The sequence below is a fragment of the Crocuta crocuta genome, unplaced genomic scaffold (genome assembly GCF_008692635.1).
Source record: "Crocuta crocuta isolate KB4526 unplaced genomic scaffold, BGI_CrCroc_1.0 scaffold9, whole genome shotgun sequence".
NCBI classification, from domain to species: domain Eukaryota; kingdom Metazoa; phylum Chordata; class Mammalia; order Carnivora; family Hyaenidae; genus Crocuta; species Crocuta crocuta.
The window spans coordinates 1,431,634-1,450,310 of NW_027551567.1; the positions used below are offsets into that span (position 1 = coordinate 1,431,634).

The 18,677-nt window shown below is 46.2% G+C and overlaps 1 protein-coding gene across 4 annotated transcripts in view; it reads left to right on the forward strand.

The window, feature by feature from the left end:
- Window positions 1–17,062, forward strand: part of BACH2 (BACH transcriptional regulator 2) — a 354,923-nt gene extending 337,861 nt beyond the window's left edge. For all 4 annotated transcript variants that reach the window (XM_077750247.1, XM_077750248.1, XM_077750249.1 and 1 more), the window contains 2 exons: window positions 11,121–11,327; window positions 16,188–17,062. In XM_077750247.1, the coding sequence (XP_077606373.1) occupies window positions 11,121–11,327; window positions 16,188–16,670 (690 nt within the window). In that variant the 3' untranslated portion in view covers window positions 16,671–17,062. The remainder of the gene's footprint in view (window positions 1–11,120; window positions 11,328–16,187) is intronic.
- Window positions 17,063–18,677: the final 1,615 nt, after the last annotated feature.

The window sequence follows — 18,677 nt, forward strand, 5'->3', positions numbered from 1 at the left end:
CATAAATTCAAGCATGTGGTCCACTCTTGCGGTCCTTTACCTGGACTGTACCTGCCCCACACTCCCAGATTAAAGGTCCCAGTAAAGTGACTGCCTCCCCGACCCACAGAGGCAGGATGCTTGAGAGTCATTCCAAATTAACCACGTTTGTCCTAGAAGGCATTTGAAATTTGATCTAAATATCAGTACTCAACAAGCAGAGGCAAGCCGATTAGGAAAAAAAAAATATATTAAGTCTAATGCATGAAAGCGTGAGATACTTCAGTTCTCCCCCTTCCTCCTCCTTTCTCCTTCTCCATCTGCTTTGAAAGGATGCCCTACTCCTCACCCTCGTTCTTACACTGCACCCCGTCAGTGTGAAAGAAAATGGAGAATCGCTTTCAAAACTGACTGACACTAGACAGACACACAGTAACAGGTGCTCTCCAGGCACCCTTTAGGTTTCTCTTGTCAACAGGAGAGCCCGGGGCCATCCCTTGTCCACTGCATCGCAGGCGACAGACAGCTCACCATCCATCCTGGTCCCAGGGTCACCACAGGAGCACCCTAGTCAGTCACACATAACTGCATAACTTATCCCTTCCTGAACTCCCCACAAATGACAAGAAGTCATTTTGAGGAGTACTGGAGTTGAGGACCAGTTTCTGCCCGCCCGGAAAGCAAAGTGCTTTATAGATTAAAAATTCCCAAGGTTCCACCCTCTTAACCGATGCTGGGAGACAGCAGGAACAACACCAGCCACATCATGGGTAACACTCGCGTGGCTCAGGAGGGAAAGGAATAGGCGCCCCACACGTTCCCCTTTCCCTCTGTAACACGAGAGGCCCCTGCAAAGATCTGAGGGAGCCTGTGTCATGATCTGGCACTGTCTGCCTGATTGACAAGGAACCAACCTGAGACTGCTACCTGGGTCTCAGACCTGCCTCGGGAGCAGCAGCGTGAGCAAACCCAGTGAGAAGTCCCTCTTCAGAGCTGCTTATCTGAAAACCACAGGAGGAAATGAAGCGTGGTCCTCATTAGGCCAGTGCCCTCAGTTCGCGTCTGCCGTCCCTGGATATGAGCCCCTAGTAAAGCAGGGATGTTAACCCAACCAGACAGCAGAAATGCCACACAGGGTGAGGGGCCTTTTCACAGAGCCACGTGTGGCTTATTCAGCCTCTGCGAGATTGGCAAGGAGCACATGAGGTTTTAGTTAGGGCATGTTTTGAAAATAGATCCCAAAGCTCCATGTGCCAACTGCAGAGATGCCCTGTGGTCACTTCCTCATCCTACTAGCTAGCCTGGCCCCTGCTCTTCCGTTACTGCCTGGGAAAAATGGAGAAAGACAGAAACATATCCAAAGGATTTAATTTCACTAAAAGAAATTATAAAGGAAAGGTGGATGGGAACTGTTCCTGTCTGAATGCACATATCCCCTCAGGTTTGGGGCTGAGGCTTGTGCCTGTGCCCTTGACCTGAGAGGACTGAGTTTTTGTGAAGACAAGGAAACCTTTTGCTCTCTCTTCCCTCACTCATTTCTCTTCCTCTGATCATAATCGAGGTGAGGTTTTCTTTTTTTCCCCTGACATTGTTCGTAAGTGCCCTTGATGCAGAAGCCTAGTCACTGGGTCCAGTTCATCAGCAGAATGATTTATCTTGCTGAGGATTGGTGTCGAGAAAAGGACAAATGTCTTTGTCTTTGTCTCTCCCTTAAGGAGAGCAGCACTGTTAAGCTAAAAAGGTTGTGTTGTCATGACATTTGCATATGTTCTAGGAACTGTCAGTTTCTGATAATCCCCTTTTGTCTCTCTCGAGTCCCAAAAGAGAGTTTAAAGTCACTTCTTCAAATTAAATGCCACCAACAAGAGCACATGTGTTTTTCCTGTGTGTTTGGGCCATATCACTGTTTGGGCCATATCATCACTTGTCTGCTTTTAAAACTTTTCAGCTCTAAAATGAATCAATCAAAAGGATGATTCATTCAACCTATAAAATAGTCATGAACAGGACTAGTCTCCCCTTGAAAAACACCACCACGGGGGGCGCCTGGGTGGCTCAGTTGGTTAAGTGTCCCGACTCTTGATCTCAGCTCAGGTCATGATCTCACGGTTCCGTGAGATCGAGCCCTGCATCAAGCTGTGCCCTGACAGTGCAGGGCCTGCTTGGGATTCTCTCTCTCCCTCTCCCCACCTCGCTCATGCTCTCTCTTTCTCCCCCTCAAAATAAATAAACTTTATTTTAAAAAAAGAAAAATACCACTACTTTAAAAATATTTTTATTATTACTTGTCAAAAAAAAATAATAATAGGTTATTTGCATTTCTAAACACTGAAAGAAGAAACCTTTACCAAAACTGCCATTCCAGGGATCCCACTTAGCACCTCTCAGAAGGGCATTTTAGACAGAGTTGTTAGAGTACAACTAAGGTTTTTCCCAGTTTGACCTTTTAGTTTTCCTAGAATAGAGATTAGGTCTCAGGTACTCAGCATGACTGCTCCTGTTTGAGTTAATGACTTACTTCCAGGAGTTACTCTGACCCCAGGGGAAGTGTGGTCCCCAGTAATAACATTGAAGGTAAATGCTTCATACCCAATATGAATTGGTGACTCGTTTTCCTGAACTGAACTGATCCAGAAGAGGCCAACGTCTATTGGTCTGATTTTGCCCTGATCTGCTCTGGTGAGATGTCCAGGTGACTTCTCTTCAGTTGAACCCCAAGGAGACGCTACAGTCAGAAACCAAAGAGTTCTCGCCCCTGGCCAGCCACCTGTCCGGTGCTTCAGACTGACAGGCCAAGCTCCTTCCCAACCTCTCTTCCTTCACCTCTGCAAGGAGCCAAAATGTTAGATCAAAAGAAAAGTATTATAGCACTCCTTATAATCTGTAAGGTGTTCTAGTTATACTGTCTCATCGACACAGACTTCTCTCATCCTTTCTGTCTCCAGCTTTGAAGAAAGCTCAAATAAGCACAATATTGTCCTTTTTCAACCACTGTCTTTTAAAATTACTTTCTTTTTTGAAATAATCAAGCACAGCATCCCCAGGCTCTAACATCCCAAATTTAACAAGCTTTCTCTGTGCCCACAACAGGATACAAACACATATTCCTATCTCTAAGGGTTTTATTTTAATGGCATTTACTCAGCAACTTGCTTTCCTCACAGAGCTATCTACTATGCTCGTGCCTCTACATCAATCACATAGGGTTAAAGCATACTTCTTTAATATCCATGGGCCCCATAAATCACAATTTATTCAGCTGTCACTACCAACAGACAGTCCAGCTGTTTCCAGTTTTTCCTTTCTTATAAACATTGCTGCAATAAACACTTTTGTGAACATATTTAGTAGTGGTGCTTTTATTTTTATCGGTTAGAATCCCATAAGTGTTTAAAGGTTGTGCTTTATTTGTGAAATACTGCCTATTTCCCCAGAAAGTTGTAGCAATTCACATATCCTTCAGCAATATATAAATATCCCTGTCCCCCTGTTCTTGCCGGTACTAGCTGTTACCAGTCCTTTTAATTTTTGCCAGTCTGACGGACAAAAAATGGTGACTAGTTAAGTTGACATCTTTTCTGGTGGGTATGCACCATTTATATTTCCCTTCCTGTGACTTGTCAGTTCACATGTCTGCCCAGTTTTCTCTTGTGGTGTTCATCTTTAAATCAATTTATAGGATCCCTAATCCCTAATACAGGAATATTAACCTTTTATTAGACATGCTTCCCATATTTTCCTACTCTTTCTATTTTTATGGCAATCTTTTTCCATATAGAAAGTTTTAAGTTTCAGGTGATCAAGTTTTCAGTCTTTTTCTTTATGACTTTTAGGTGTACCATATCAAAAAGTCAGTTTGGGGAATTTTTCTCCTTACTTTCTATGATGAGAAAATGAACAGGTCATATTAAGTGAAAAAAAGTAACAAAACAATATGTATAACAAGGTCCTAGTTTGCTTCATAAATCTCCATAGTATTAAAAAGGCAGTATAGGGATGCCTGAGTGGTTCAGTCGGTTAAGCATCTGACTTTGTTTTAATTTTTTTTACATTTATTTATTATTGAGAGAGAGAGAGAGCGTGAATAGGGGAGGAGCAGAGAGAGAAGGAGGCACAGAATCTGAAGCAGGCTCCAGGCTCTGAGCTGTCAGCACAAAGGGACACGAGGCTCAAACCCACAGACCGTGAGATCATGACCTGAGCTGAAGTTGGACGCTCAACTGCCTCAGCCACCCAGGCGCCCCAGCATCTGACTCTTGATTTCTGCCCAGGTCATGATCTCATGACGTGAGATTGACCCCTATATTGGGCTCAATGCTGGGCATGGAGCCTGCCTGGGATTCTCTCTCAGCCCCTCTCTCTCCCTTCTATGCTCACACTCTTGCTTTCTCTCAAAACAAAAAGGTGGTATAGAGAATAAGATAAAACTAGGAGGCAAAGTTGGGGAAGAGTATAAGGAACGTTTTCTTTCTATGTATTTCTATAATGCTTGAATTTTATTTCTGTATATCTCACACAGGGTTTTTATTTTAATTGAGCTACAGTTCACACACCGTAACATTTACCCCATTAAAGGTTTTTAATGATTCATGAAGTCTTGTGGCCATCATCGCTCTAATCCCAGGACATTTTCTTCACCCCAGAAAGAAACATTATACCCATTAGCAGACACTCGTCATTGTCCTACCTTTCACCCAGGCAACCACTAATCTACCTTCCATCTCTATAGATTTGCCTATTCTGAACATTTATAACAATGGGGTCTTAGACTATGTGGCCTTTTGTGTCTGGTGTCTTTCACTGAGCACAGTGCTTTCAAGGTTCATCCTTGCCATTGATGTACCAGCGGGTACATTATGTATCCGGACTTTGTTCATTTTATTGCTAAACAATAATCTACTCTGTGGATATACCACACTTTGTTGATCTGTTGATCAACATTGGACATTTTGAGTTGTTTCCACTTTTCGGCCATTATCAATAATACTACTGTGAGCATTGGTGAACAGGTTTTTTGTAAACATATGTTTTCAGTTCTCTTCATTATGTACCCAGCAGAATGCTAAATCATATGATAACTACATGTTTAACCTTTTGAAGAACTACCAGACTGTCTTTCAAAGTCAATGCACCATTTTACATTCCCGCCAGCAGTGTATGAAGGCTCCAACTTCTCCACACTTTCAGCTCTACTTCGTTATTGTCCACCTTTTTTATCATAGCCATTCTAGTGGGTGTGAAATGGTATCTTGTTTTGGTTTACAGTTCATTTTTTTAATTGTTTTAATGTTTTATTTTATTTTTGAGAGAGAAAGACAGAGTGCAAGCAGGGGACGGGTAGAGAAGAGGGAGACACAGAATCCCAAGCAGGCTCCAGGCTCTGAGCTGTCAGCACAGAGCCCAATGCAGAGCTTGAACTCACGAACTGTGAGATTATGACCTGTGCCAAAGCTGTACCATAGCTGGACGTTTAAGTGACTGAGCCACCCAGGCTTCCCTATAGGTTCATTTTTAACATTTGAAAGTTATGGAAAAGCCACAAGCATTTTCCAGGTAGTAGCCTTCTTCATGAGATGGGCTTGTACCGCAAACATTTCTAATCAATTGTAAGTTTTGGCAAGGAAGCATTGGAAAGGCAGTTTTATTTGCGTAGCCAAAAGTATTGATTGGACTTGGGCTATTAGCAACATGTTTCATATCAAGAGGGATAAAAGTGTGTGAGAGTTGAATGTGTGTGTACATTCGTTTTTATGCAGTTTGGGGGGCAGGAAGAAATCGTGTCTGACATGTAGTAGAAGAGCTGTGTCTGACACTGACTCTTCCAGCCACATGCCAACTTCCAGACATATGTTGTATGTAAAATTTTTACAATCATTCTTGTGGTTCGTTGAGTCAGGCATCTTTTCTAAAATGCCTGTGATTGGTCTGCTTAATAAAAAGGAAACTTTGCTGGGCAGCAAAGAAGTCAGCTGTATTTTAATTAAAACGATGTTTTCGTGTTGTCTAGAAAGACGTTCCTAGCATCTGGAATTCCACAGCATACTCTATGTCTGGAAGAAACCATGTGACAAAGGAAGATAGGGCTAATAAACAGAATCAATAATACTTCGTATTTGTCAGGCAACTCAGACTTTTCAAAGCAGTTTCTCCAGCTATTATCCAATTTTTTTCTTCATAGCAATCCTAGAAGCTAAGTAGGGCACGTATTATCTTCCTCTCACACTCAGATCCTCAAAGAACTTTAGGACAGAGAGAATGAAAGGCTCGCCTGAGGTCACACAGCTAATTAATTGCAGTACAACTAAATCCCAGATGTCCTGCATTTGTTCTGGAAATTGGACCATGAGAATAGAGAGTGGAAGGACAGTTGTGCAGGGAACATTTCTTAGTCGAGATGGGAGATCCTGTCACTGGCATCTGTCTAGCACGGACCTGGCTGTCCCCCTGCCAACAGCACTGAATCATCAGCCCAGTGGGCACCTTGCCTCCTCCCCTGACAGTGTAGAGATCTGAGGGTCTTGTAAGAGCGTAAGGCGTTAAAGGCTTTGAGCCTCAGGGTACTGTTAGTGTGATCCGACTCCTGTGGCTTGTATTTCCAGCATCTGGTAGTAAAACCAAGAAAGGAGATTGGAAAGAAGATTCACAAACCAGCTGCGGCCGGGACCTCTAGGGGAAATGCTTGTTTTCGGCGTTTCCTACAGCCTTTGCATGTCCGTCAGCCTCTCCCGGAGCTCCCGTGAGCAGCCAGCAGCTCCAGGCAAGGGAAGTGTGCTGAGAGGCATGGCAAGAGGAGGTGGTTGTGGTCCTCCCGCAGCGCTCTAATAAAGATGCGAGAACACAGAGATCAGAGGGCAGTCCACCAGAGCAAGATAGTCCCTGCTTGCGGGTGGGATTTCTTTTCTCCTCTTTTGTCCCATATTTGAATTTTCTGCAAGAAGTTCTATTTCTTACATAGTTTTTAATGGTAGTTTTGTTTAACTGGGAGCAAGGGGGGGGTGGTTTGGGCCGCAGAATGGGGTGGAGAAGAGGAGCTGCTGATTTCTGTTGGGCGAGAGGAGGCTCTGGTACCGCGGGGTCCCACGGCACCGCTGCTCAGGCCCTGGAGGAGGAGGATTTAGGTTTGATTTACCATCTAGATGGCATAGCTTTCTCCCACATTTGCGGGTCCTTGGGGCCCGAGGTCCCTCAGCACACTGCAGCACACCAGTTCACTGATGGCTTATGAGCTGGAGCCCCCGGAAAGTCTGACTCCACTCTGGTCACTGCTTAGCAGTCCAGTGCAGGGGCTGGACTGGGAAGTCCTCTGTCCTGTTCATCCGGTTGTGCTCCAGAGGGCAGAGGAGAGTGAATAGTGAATCAGCAGTAGCAAACTGTGTAAGCCGTAGCACGGGCCCGTGCTGCCCTGTTGGGCCCTTGGCTCGCTGACTTAGTGGCCACCCCTGTCTTTCAGAGTCTCTACTGAGAACCACAGTGGGGGTAGGAGGTGGGGATGGGCAGGACCTGTGAGAAATCAGTACCTAGAATCCCTTGGGCCCCTCCCCTTCTGTGCAGCCCACTTAGCCTCAGGTGTCTGATATGCTTAGCCTCCTGTGCGTGCAGTAGGCTGAAAATAAGTGCAGGCCAGCAGGCATTCAGACAGGTGGCAGTGGGAGCCGGCAGGACATTTCCTCTTGTTAGGTTGGGTGTTGTGCACTGTTTCGGAGGGTCCGGTGAATCAAAATGAAACCATGGCTGAGAAGTAAAATAAAATCCAGGAAGAATAAGTGTGTGGAGGGACAGTAAATAAGATGTCAAGCCCTATAGGGCCTATTTGGGTCATAAGAATTTGCCAGAAGAAAGGGAGAAGGGCCTGCGCCCTCTCAAAATGTTTGAACCTTCTAAGGCCATGTTGCATTAGCTGACTTTTGAGCCCCACTCAGGGAGTGTTTGGTGCCTGCATGCTTGAGAGTGGAATTTTCTCCCAACTCCACAGGGGGGATGTGGCTGCTCTTTATCTCCAGCGAAGATGCCCATGGGCTTAGAACTTACTTCCTACTCTGAAAATAACAAGTGGTCGTGGCAAAGTTACCGCTGTGCCTTTCCAAGAACACTTGGGGACTTCCCTCTTGGGAGACAGTGTCAGATCTCCCTTGCTTGAGGGGTAACACAGCCTTTTAAAAAGAAATAAGAGTGATGGGGTTTGGGTTTTCTTTTTTTTTTTTTCACATGGAAGAAGGTCTATAGCTAACTATTTTCCTTTGACCTCTTTAAAAAGCAGCCGGAGTTGCAACAGCTCTGTGGAAACTTTATATGGCCTTTTGCTTCAAGGACTTTGAAACGAGCATTGTTGATTTTCCCTTTTCCTGTCAACCTCTGTCCCATTTTGCTGGTGTTTTACATTCACTGTCTGGATGATTTTAAATGCAGTAGCTCTTGGTCTAGAAGGCCTTTGACTTTCCCTGTGGCCTGAGCTGTAGGTATGTATTCTTTCTGGAAATAACTAAACAGGATTTAGAGCAGAAGCAGACTGGCTCTAGTGTCAGCAGGGGGAGAGACTCCACAAGGCCCCGAAGTGCAGCAGCCTCTGTTGTGCAAACAGGGAGGGCTTCTGCCTGGTGTGGAAACCTCCGTGTCCTCAACAGGCAGACCCTGGTGCGAGTCAGGCACTGTCCAGGATTGGAGTGTCTGTTTGTTATCCGAAGGGTATAAAAGGAAATCAAACATTCTTCGTATCATGATAAGCCCTGTGCAAACACAGCCCGTGGACAAAGCCCTTTCCCTGGCTGCCGGCCTTTCAGCAGTCAGAGCAGGGCTGGGCTGAGTGTCGCGTAATGTACGCTGCTGCGATTTTGCTTCCTTGGGCCGAAATTTTAAGGTGTCATGGGACAGAGTTCACCATGCGGAAGTTGAATCAGGACACCCATCGGAAGCCCTCAGCAAATGCCATGTCCAGCAGGCTCAGAGTTCTGAAGTAGCTTGACAAAGCAGCTGTGTGCAGCCACAGAAAAGTCATGTAGTGTGACCGCCTTTGTGCATGGGGATTAACTAACCATAAATGCCAGCATCTAGACTCATCTCCCAGCATCTGATGCAATCAAAGAAAAAGCCTGAGCTCATAATCAAGTATCTTCGTCTCATTCCCTTGAACAACGCAGACATAACACTGCAGCCTCTGAATATTAACGAGGGCTTGGTTTCTTCAACCTAAACTACTTTGATCAATTAACCCCAGACTGTCCTGTTTTTCCGGTGACTCAAATTTGCTTGAGACCGTTTGTTCCACCTTCTAGAGCTGTGCCATCCAGCACAGTAGCCACACACCACACATGGCTTTCGAGCCCTGGAGATGTGTCTAGTTCTGAATTGTGTTAAGTGCAAAATACGCCTCTGGTTTTGAAAATTTAGTGCCAAAAAGGTAGAATATCTCAATTATGTTTATATTAATTACATGTTGAATATATTTTGGACCTATTGGGCTAAACTAAATACACTATTAAAATTAATTTCTGTTGTTTCTTTTCACTTCCTTTAATGCGGCTACTGGAAATGGAAAAATTACAGCTCTTGTTTGCACTGGACAGCGCAGGGCTGGCTCTTGTAGAAAGTATAGGTTTATAGCGCCATCTGCTGGTCCACCTAAAGCAGACACTAACGTGAGCAAGAATTAAGTGAATCTGATCTGGGAGACACTTGGTCTCTTGGTCAAGCAATAGGCATGCAACTTTCCTTTCCTGAAAGAGGACCAGAACTGAACCCTGACGTCCCTGCACCATCACTAAGAATCTTGGAGAGGGCAGTGATAAGCTACTGGAAGATTCAAACCCGTGCATTTAACAGAATATAAGTAAGACACAGATCCATCCCTCCAGAGACTCACCTCCTCTCCTTGGATAATGGTGATTTGCCTTTGTTTGTCAAGAGTTTAGAAGTTGAATCTTGCTGCTGATAGTATCTGCATCAGTTATCTGCATAACAAATCACCCCCAAACTCTGTGGCTTAAATCCTTTAGCATCTCTCACAGTTTCTGTGGGTCAGGAACTCAGGAGTGCCCATCTGAGCACTTCTGGCTTGGGATATCTCATGAGGCTGAAGTCAATGGCTGGGGCTTCCATATCTGAAGGTTCGCATGGGCCTAGAAAATCCACATCCTGGGTGGTTCACTCCCGTGACCAGCAAGGCAATGCCAGTTGTTTGTTGGCTGGATGCCTCGGTTCTTTTCCTTGTGGGCCTGGGCCCTCCACAGGGCTGCTTGAGAGTCTGCTTGAGAGTCTTTTAGGCATGGCAGCTGGTTTCTTCCAGAGAAAGCAGTCTAAGAAGCCTAAGAGGAAGCTGCAACTCCTTTTATGACCTAGCCTCAAGCCACACACCGTTACTCCTGCTGCATTGTGGCAATCAAGAGGCAGGAACGGGCACCCCTCCTCTTGATAGAGGAAGGTCAACAGCTGTGAAAGAATGTGAGATGGAATGGCCATTGTATTTTTGGAAAATGGCCAAAGGGCCCAACTTTGTATGGCCTTGGGGAGCTCAAAAGCATACCCCGTTTTGCAAATGAGGACATTGAGGCTCAGAGAATTAAGGTGACTCGCCTCAGGTCTCCTGGCTGGTGGAAGGACGAAAGCCCAGTTCGAACTCCTCTAGTCCACCCTGGTGGAGCCCATCCGAGTTCCCTTGCTGCATCTCCTTATGCTGTTATAACTGAAAACCACACTGGTTGTTGCATCTTTCCAGCATCTTTGACGTGTGTGATGCTGTCCTCATTCAAGTGTTTTAGATCATTCCTTCAATGATATCTGTCTGTACATTGTTTTTATATTGAGCTGAAGCTCAATGGAAGTAGGTTTCAACTAACTGTACCGTCTTTTGTAAAGTTGCTGTAGCAATGAAAAAAGCACGCATTTTCCAATATCTTTCATGCTGTTTGTTTCAAGAATCTCAGGAACAATAACCACATTATAATTTGTGTGTTCACGTGCTGTTTGGCTCTCTAAATATTACATCTTACTTATATTTGAAAAAAGAAAGAATTAATCTCGGCTTGCTAGTTTCCTTACTATTTGGTCCTCTTAAAAGGAGGTTTTACCATTTTTTTTGATGTTCTGCCAGCTGGAATTCAAACTAAAAGCCAGTCACCATAATCATTTTCTGCTGTTCTTGGTTTCAGGTCAAACTTCCCTTTCCTGTAGATCAAATCACAGATCTTCCAAGGAACGATTTCCAGATGATGATTAAGATGCACAAGCTAACCTCAGAACAGTTAGAGTTCATTCACGACGTCCGACGGCGCAGCAAGAACCGCATCGCGGCCCAGCGCTGCCGCAAGAGGAAACTGGACTGTATTCAGAATTTAGAATGTGAAATCCGTAAATTGGTGAGTTGACCCGTTCGCTGCTACCAGAAACCTGGAATGACCAGGACTGATGCAGAATTGCAGAAGTGAAGGCTGGAGAAGTGGAGAGAAGGGTCGCCGTTTGGGGAAGTTTGGGTTTATTTTTATGCAAGTTTCTCAACAAAAAGAATAGCCTTCTATCTGCAATTGTGTATGTCTGTGCAGGGCTGTAATCAGGTTTAAATATTTCATATCCTTCAGCCATACATATAGAGGTAGTCTTTTCTTTTTTTCCACTCAGCATGGACTAGTCACTAACATTTATTGCATGTGTGTGTAGGCCAGGTATTATTCTCAACTATTTTTGTAAATGATCACGTTGAATCCTCACATCAACCCAATGATTTAGGTGCGATTTTATCTCCAGTTATGGAGGAGACAAGCCCAGAGAAGTGTGCTCACTCTCCACTATGTGGCAGAACTTGAATGCAAACCCAATTGTCTGATTCCAAATCTTGTATTTTCACCACTGCTTTCTCCTGCGACCTACAGAAGAATGTAGAATCCAGACAGGACACCACATGACCTCCTGAAGCCCCAGGGTCCTTGATTTTGTGATTCTGCCTCCAACTGGCTGGCACATCTTCCCTGTGCCTGAGACTATTTTGTCTCAGGGAACAAGCTCCCATCTCCTAGGCTTCCCTCACTGGGATCTCTGTGCCCCCTTCTCCTTTGTGAGCAAGCTTAAGCTTCAGAAAGTAACTCCAGGTGGCCCCTGGCTCCTGACTGGAGCTTTGAAGACAATCAGTGCAACCTCATTCAGCTGGACCTTTCTCCTGGGCAAATACTGGAAACCTCTTATGTACTGTGTCTGTGTCAGACTGAGGAAGAGAGAGGCCATGTGCTGTGGTTATGATCTAAGTGTGGATTCTCAGACTATATATATAATAATCCGTTGCTTCATGGTAAACCATTGTCCCAATGAGAACCTCAGAATGAGATAAAACATTTGAAAAGCATGAATAAATATTACCTGTTATCAAGGACCTCAGGATATTTTTTCTTTTTTTTTTTTTAATTAACTCCCAGGGCACCTGGATGGCTCAGGCTGTGAAGCATCCAACTCTCGGTTTTGGCTGAGGGCATGATCTCACAGTTCATGAGTTCAAGCTCCACATCAGGCTCTGAGTTGACATTGTGGAGCCTACGTGGAATTCTCTACCTGTCTCCCTGCCCCTTCCCTGCTCATGTGCTCACACACTCTCTCTCAAATAAATAAATAAACTTTTTCTTTTTTTTTTAAATATTTTTACTTATTTCTAGGAGAGAGAGATTGAGAGACAGCATGAGCAGGGGAGGGTCAGAGAGAGAGGAAGACACAGAATTGGAAGCAGGCTCCAGGCTCTGAGCTGGCAGTCAGCATAGAGCCCGACGCGGGGCTCGAACCCACGAACCGCGAGATCATGACCCAAGCGAAAGTCGGACGCTTAACCGACTAAGCCACCCAGGCGCCCCTAAATAAACTTTTTCTTAATGTTTTATTTATTTTTGAGAGAGAGATAGAGCATGAGTGGGGGAGGGGCAGAGAGAGAGACACACACAGAACCCTAAGCAGGCTCCAGGCTCTGAGCTGTCAGCACAGAGCCCGACATGGGGCTCGAACTCATGAACCGTGAGATCATGACCTGAGCTGAAAGTCAGACACTTAACCGACTGAGCCACCCAGGCGCCCCTCAAATATATGAATAAACTTTTAAAAAATAATAAAATAAAAAGTAAATTAACTCCCACCAAGCAGGGGAAATCCTCTCTTGTACAGTGGTTAAATCACCTAGAAAATAAAGCCCAAGCTTCTTAAAACACATTCGTACTTTCCAAGGTTCAGTGTGTAGCTACCTCCAGCATCACCTTCCACTCCTGTCCTTGAACTTTACCCCTAATAACATCAAACTCTTTGCACTTCCTGTCATCTGTGTTTATACTTCTGTGTTTGTGCCTCTGCTATCTCCCCTCTACCTTGGACATTTCTTGACCATTTTCTTCTCTAACTTCATCCTTCATCCTTTGAGACTCAGATTACTGCCACCTTTCTAGGAAACCCCTTCCCTGAGTCCCTGCTGAGGCTGGGAACCCACCCCTGGAGCCCTGATCTGACCTCTGGCTTCATGCTTATCACCGCAGTCCTGCATCGTCTGTGTGTGTCTGTTTCCCCAGCCCCTGGCCCTAGATGGTAGGCTCCTCACAACAAGGACAGTGACTAGATCACCTCTCAGTCTCTAGTGCAGGCCCAGTGGAAACTTCAGGAAATGTCTGTTGCCCTGAAATTTCTTTGAAATTGGGACCAGATTGTGGGTTTATGAAATCCTTCTTTCTTTCAAACTTTTCTTTAATGGTGCTTTAACAACAACAACTTGTATTTAAACCACATAAGGGGGCAAGACATTGCTGCTGGCGAACATGGGTCTTCTGAAAGCCTACTGGGCTTAGGGAGGGACCCAGGCAAGCCTGAGCCTCCTCAGTTCGACCTGTCAGGACCTTGGGCACATGTCCGTGGTCATTCAGCCCTGTGGAGAATGATTGTCCTCACCCGTATTTGAGACACACCAGATTTTTGTAATTAGACTCCTTTCTGTGTATTTTTTGTAATTAGAATTCTGTCCTTCCATGTGCTTTTGTAATACTGAACAAATAATAAAGTCTAAGCCACACACCAGGCAGATATCTAGAGCACTTTGCTTAATGTTGTTCAGTTGAAAAATGGAGAGGGCACCTCCTACTTCTCACCACCCCCCCCCCCCCCTNTATGCTGCGTTTTGCTGTCGAATGAGAGTGTCCTGTGCTCATCAATGTGTATCTGTGACTTAGAGCTTCACGCTTGTAACCAGGGCCTTGGTTTATACCGCTTTTCCTGCAGAGAGCCAAACACCGTCACAGCAGCGTTTCATCTTCTTCCCCCTGACAGCGGCCCGGGATATTTTGCAGATTAGTAGGGGGTCAGTGGCTTGGCCAAGATGATGTGGCAGGATTGAGCCCAAGACGCCCCTCCCGGGGCTGGGCGGTGTGCCCCCAGCTTTGCAGACCTCCAGGTCTTCCTGGCCATCCGGGTTGCACAGCCACAAACGTAAGATTTTTTTGCAAGGAGACCCCCTGGGTGTTTTGTCTCCTATCCGTACCCTCTAGCTGCGGTGCTGTGCCCACTCACCTCATCCGGGTGGCAGGGACGACACTGGCAGGCAGGGGCAGGCCAGTCCGCCCTGTGAGTCTGCGGCTCGCACACATTCGCTCCCCACCCCCACGCTGCCTCCGGCACGCCACTCAGCTTTTGCAAACTTGCATAATGTATTTCTCTCAACTTGCACTTGTACATCTGTTTATTTTTCATTTTAAAAACATGTTTTCTTGATAAATTTATAAATATTTTAGCAGGTGCCCTTTCCCCGTGTAAATCTCTGTCTCCAGTACACATGCCCACGCTGCCTGCCAGATTGCATTCATGCTACCGCACGTGCAGCTCCCATGTCGGAGCCCCCATGTCGTATGTTTGCTTCTCTCCCCTGCTCTCTCTCTGTCTCCCTCTCTCTCTCTTCTCTCTCTCTCTTCTCTCTCTCTCTTCTTTCTCTCTCTTCTCTCTCGCTCTCACTCTCTCTCACCCCTCTCCTTCCATTTCCCTCCCATCTGCTAGTGATGTGCAGTTTCCTCATCTCTTTCACTATGTGTGCCTCCTGGGACCTCTACCTTCTCTCCTCACACAGATAGTTCAGGTGAAACCTTAACCAGTCTCTCCTCTGGTGGCGAAATTCATCTCTCTGACGGGATGATGAATTTTGGTAACCGAATAGCTTGTGTGGGGTTTTCTTTGAGGACATCTCAGAACCGTGGGGCTAGTCTGCTAGGACTCGGTCTCCATGCTTCTGTCTGCTCTGTTCATGTCACTGTCCCCACCTGTCTGTCCTAAAGAGGATCTGTTGTGTCCAGTCCGTATGCTGCAAAGGCCAGAAGGCCTGCTATTTAATGGAAGGATATGAAATTGCCGATGGCCGATCTTCATTGATTTTCATCAATTCTTTTATTAGGCTTTCTTTTTAGAGAAGTTTTTGGTCCACAGCACAACTGAATGCTCCTGCCCCCTGCCCCTATATACTCATCACCACCAGCCCCAATAATCAACATTTCCCGCCGTAGCAGTGCATTTGTTACACCTGAGGAACCTATTTTGACACATCATAACCACCCAAAGTCCATAATTTATATCAGGACTCACTCTTGGTGTTTTATTCTCTATAGATTGGGACAAATGTATCCACCGTGACTTTAGCATTGAATAAATTCACTGCCCTAAAAATCCTTGGTGCTTCACCTGTTCAGCCCCGTCCCTCCCCCAACCCCTGGCAACCACGGGTCTTTTTACCATCTCCATAGTTTTGCCTTCTTCCAAAATGCCATGAAGTTGGAATTCGTCCACTTCTGACCTTCAGAAATGGCAACCTAATACATCTGGGGGAGATTTTTCAACTACAAAGTCTGGGACAGAGGGTTTTCCAAATGATTCTCTACAAACGCCAAATGCCAGGGAACCAGAAGCTCGACTCCCTGCGGTTTTCTGGTTGGTGGTGATTTTGCTGGCCACTTGGCCAGACCCCAGAGAGGGATGAGGAGCTGCCACAAGGAAGGTGTGAGGCCCGCGGGCACATCTGGACATCTGGATAGGCTGCTCCGATAGGACACTTGAGCCCGGGCTCCTTGAACATACGTTCCGTAGGTGCCTAGATCCTGGCCTAGCCATTCACGAGTTACACTGTAATGCCAAATGCAAAAACAAAAGTTGGAAACCCCCCAGAAACCAGGGCTTCTGTCCTCCCGTTCAGCGTTTATCAGGCCTTCTGTCTTCTCTCTGCTGTCCAGGTGTGTGAGAAAGAGAAGCTGTTGTCAGAGAGGAACCAGCTGAAAGCCTGCATGGGGGAGCTGCTGGACAACTTCTCCTGCCTTTCCCAGGAAGTGTGCCGCGACATCCAGAGCCCCGAGCAGATCCAGGCCCTGCACCGGTACTGCCCTGTCCTCAGACCCGTGGGCCTCCCCGCAGCCTCCAGTATTAACCCTGCGCCCTTGAGCGTGGAGCAGAACCTGGCCGCCTCCCAGTGCGCGGTGGGGGAAAGCGCCCCCTGCTGCCTGGAGCCGGGAGCGGCTCCCCCCGGCCCCCCCTGGGCGCCCGGCAACGCCTCGGAAAACTGTACTTCCGGGAGGAGGCCGGAAGGCGCTGACCCGGGAACCTTCTCGGAGAGAGGGCCTCCTCTTGAATCCCGGAGCCAGACGGTGACCGTGGACTTCTGCCAGGAAATGACTGACAAGTGTACGACCGACGAACAGCCCAGGAAAGATTACACCTAGTGACGCGGCCTGCCTCCCAGGTCTCACGCCTCTCCCACCCAGGTGTTCTCCGGTCAGCCTGTGGTGCTGCTCATCTGTTGTCTGGAAGAACCGAGAAGGAATTTGGTGCACACTACAGCGTTCTTAGCAGCAATACTGTTTCTAAGTATTCCCTCCTCTCTTCAAGCGGGAGTGATATACAGTTCCCCTCACAATGGTGCTACCCCTTGCTCAGGCGAGGAAAGACGGGCGGTGCTGACGCTGCCTGTCTGTGGGTTAATTTCAGTCTCAACAGGGATAGACTAGAACACCTCTAGGACCCAACCACGGATTTTTTTTCTCAGTGGCCCATGTCACAAACCCTATCTCAGGAATTTCTTCTGAATGTTCAATTTTTTTCATTGAAGACAGCTTCTATACACATCAAAGTTTTATAGCTAGACTGTACATATTATATATAATATATATAAAATATATATATCCATATGCAAAAGTCCTGCATGCCTCAATTTTCTCATCCTGAAACTGGAAAACTTCATTTCTCATTTATAAACAGGTTCCAACATTCCTCTTCTTTTGTCTCTGATGCTAGAACTAGTTTGGTAACTGTTAACATGGTCATTTTTCTTGCTTCACAGTTCAATTTCAATTTGTACTTATTTATGGAACAGAACTCAATGTTGGAAGCTTTTTTTGAGGTTTTATTTCAGACCCTTTTTGTTTGTTTGGTTGGTTTGCTTTGGCACCTTCAGATGGTGTCATCTGAGTGTTGTGGGTTTGTTTTTTTGTTGTTTTTTCTTGCAGATACTGTACAGTCATGGTCAACTTTGCCACTTGCACTGAGTTTTGGGTCAAACCTATTTTCTTAAATGAAGTTGTTACTTCGGTATAACTCAAGTATACTGTATATTCTTTGCTTTTAGTTTAAAAGTAAGACATTTTAGCTAATTAAAAAGCACTCAGGTGATAATTATGTAGGAAAAAATAATCTTGCCAAATAATGAATTCATCCTAGGATGTGTAGACAATAATCTGCTTGAATATTTTTATATTTCACCTCCTCCCCACCTTTCCCAGAAGCAAAGTTTAAATGCAGAGAATTCAGAGTTGATGCCGGATGTTCAGACTCCTAAGTGGGGAGAGAGTTTGGACGTCCCCTGGAAGGTGCATCCAAACAGCAGGAACTCATGATTTTGTACCGGAACTCAGCAGGCATTGGCTCCTAAAAATCAAGCTAGAACTATTTTCTCACCCAGAGGGCGAGTCCCACTCATTTCAACCCGTCCTCAGGCCCCTGCCTGCCCTTGAAAGTGCAGTGCAGGAGGAACTTCGTGGAAGGATTTGGCTGATGAGCCACCCAACTCCCCTGCCCAGCCACCCCCCTCCCAGGACATCTCACCTGAGTGGGTTTGAATCACAGTGCCAGGGGTATCACCTGTAAAAGGCATCCTGGGTTAATGCAGCTCACCCAGAGTAGGAGAGAGCAGGGCACATGGGAGCCTGGGGTCTGTCCCTGATGCAGGCAAAAGCATTTCTTCCTCCCGGCTCCAAATGCTTTGAGTTGAATTCTGAGGTTTTTCTGCTCCTCTCTTGTCCAAAGGCAGATTTCATTCTGAGGCTTTGGACACGATATGGCCAAGGAGCCCCCCTGCCCCCTTCCCCCGCCACACACACACACCTACCCTCACCTGATGATAATTTTCTTCTCTTGCTGCAAAACTGGTTGGCTTGCAACCCATAGAGAGCAGCTTCCCTTGGCTCTGGGGGCGTGCTGGCCCCTGGCCACGTTTACAGGAAGATGTGCCCGAGACCCGAGACCCTGCCGCCAGCCTAAGAGGAGGAGGAATCCGCTCCCTCCCTCCGGTCGGCCCTCCAGCCTGGCTGCAGGTAGAGTCCTGAAAGGTTTGATGTGGGGATGGGGTGGTGGGCAGTGGGGACTAGATGGTTGACTTTGTTTCTTTATTTGTGCCATTGTTTGGACAATATTAAAGCTGCATGTAAAAGGGGAAATTAGTATATGACGTAGGC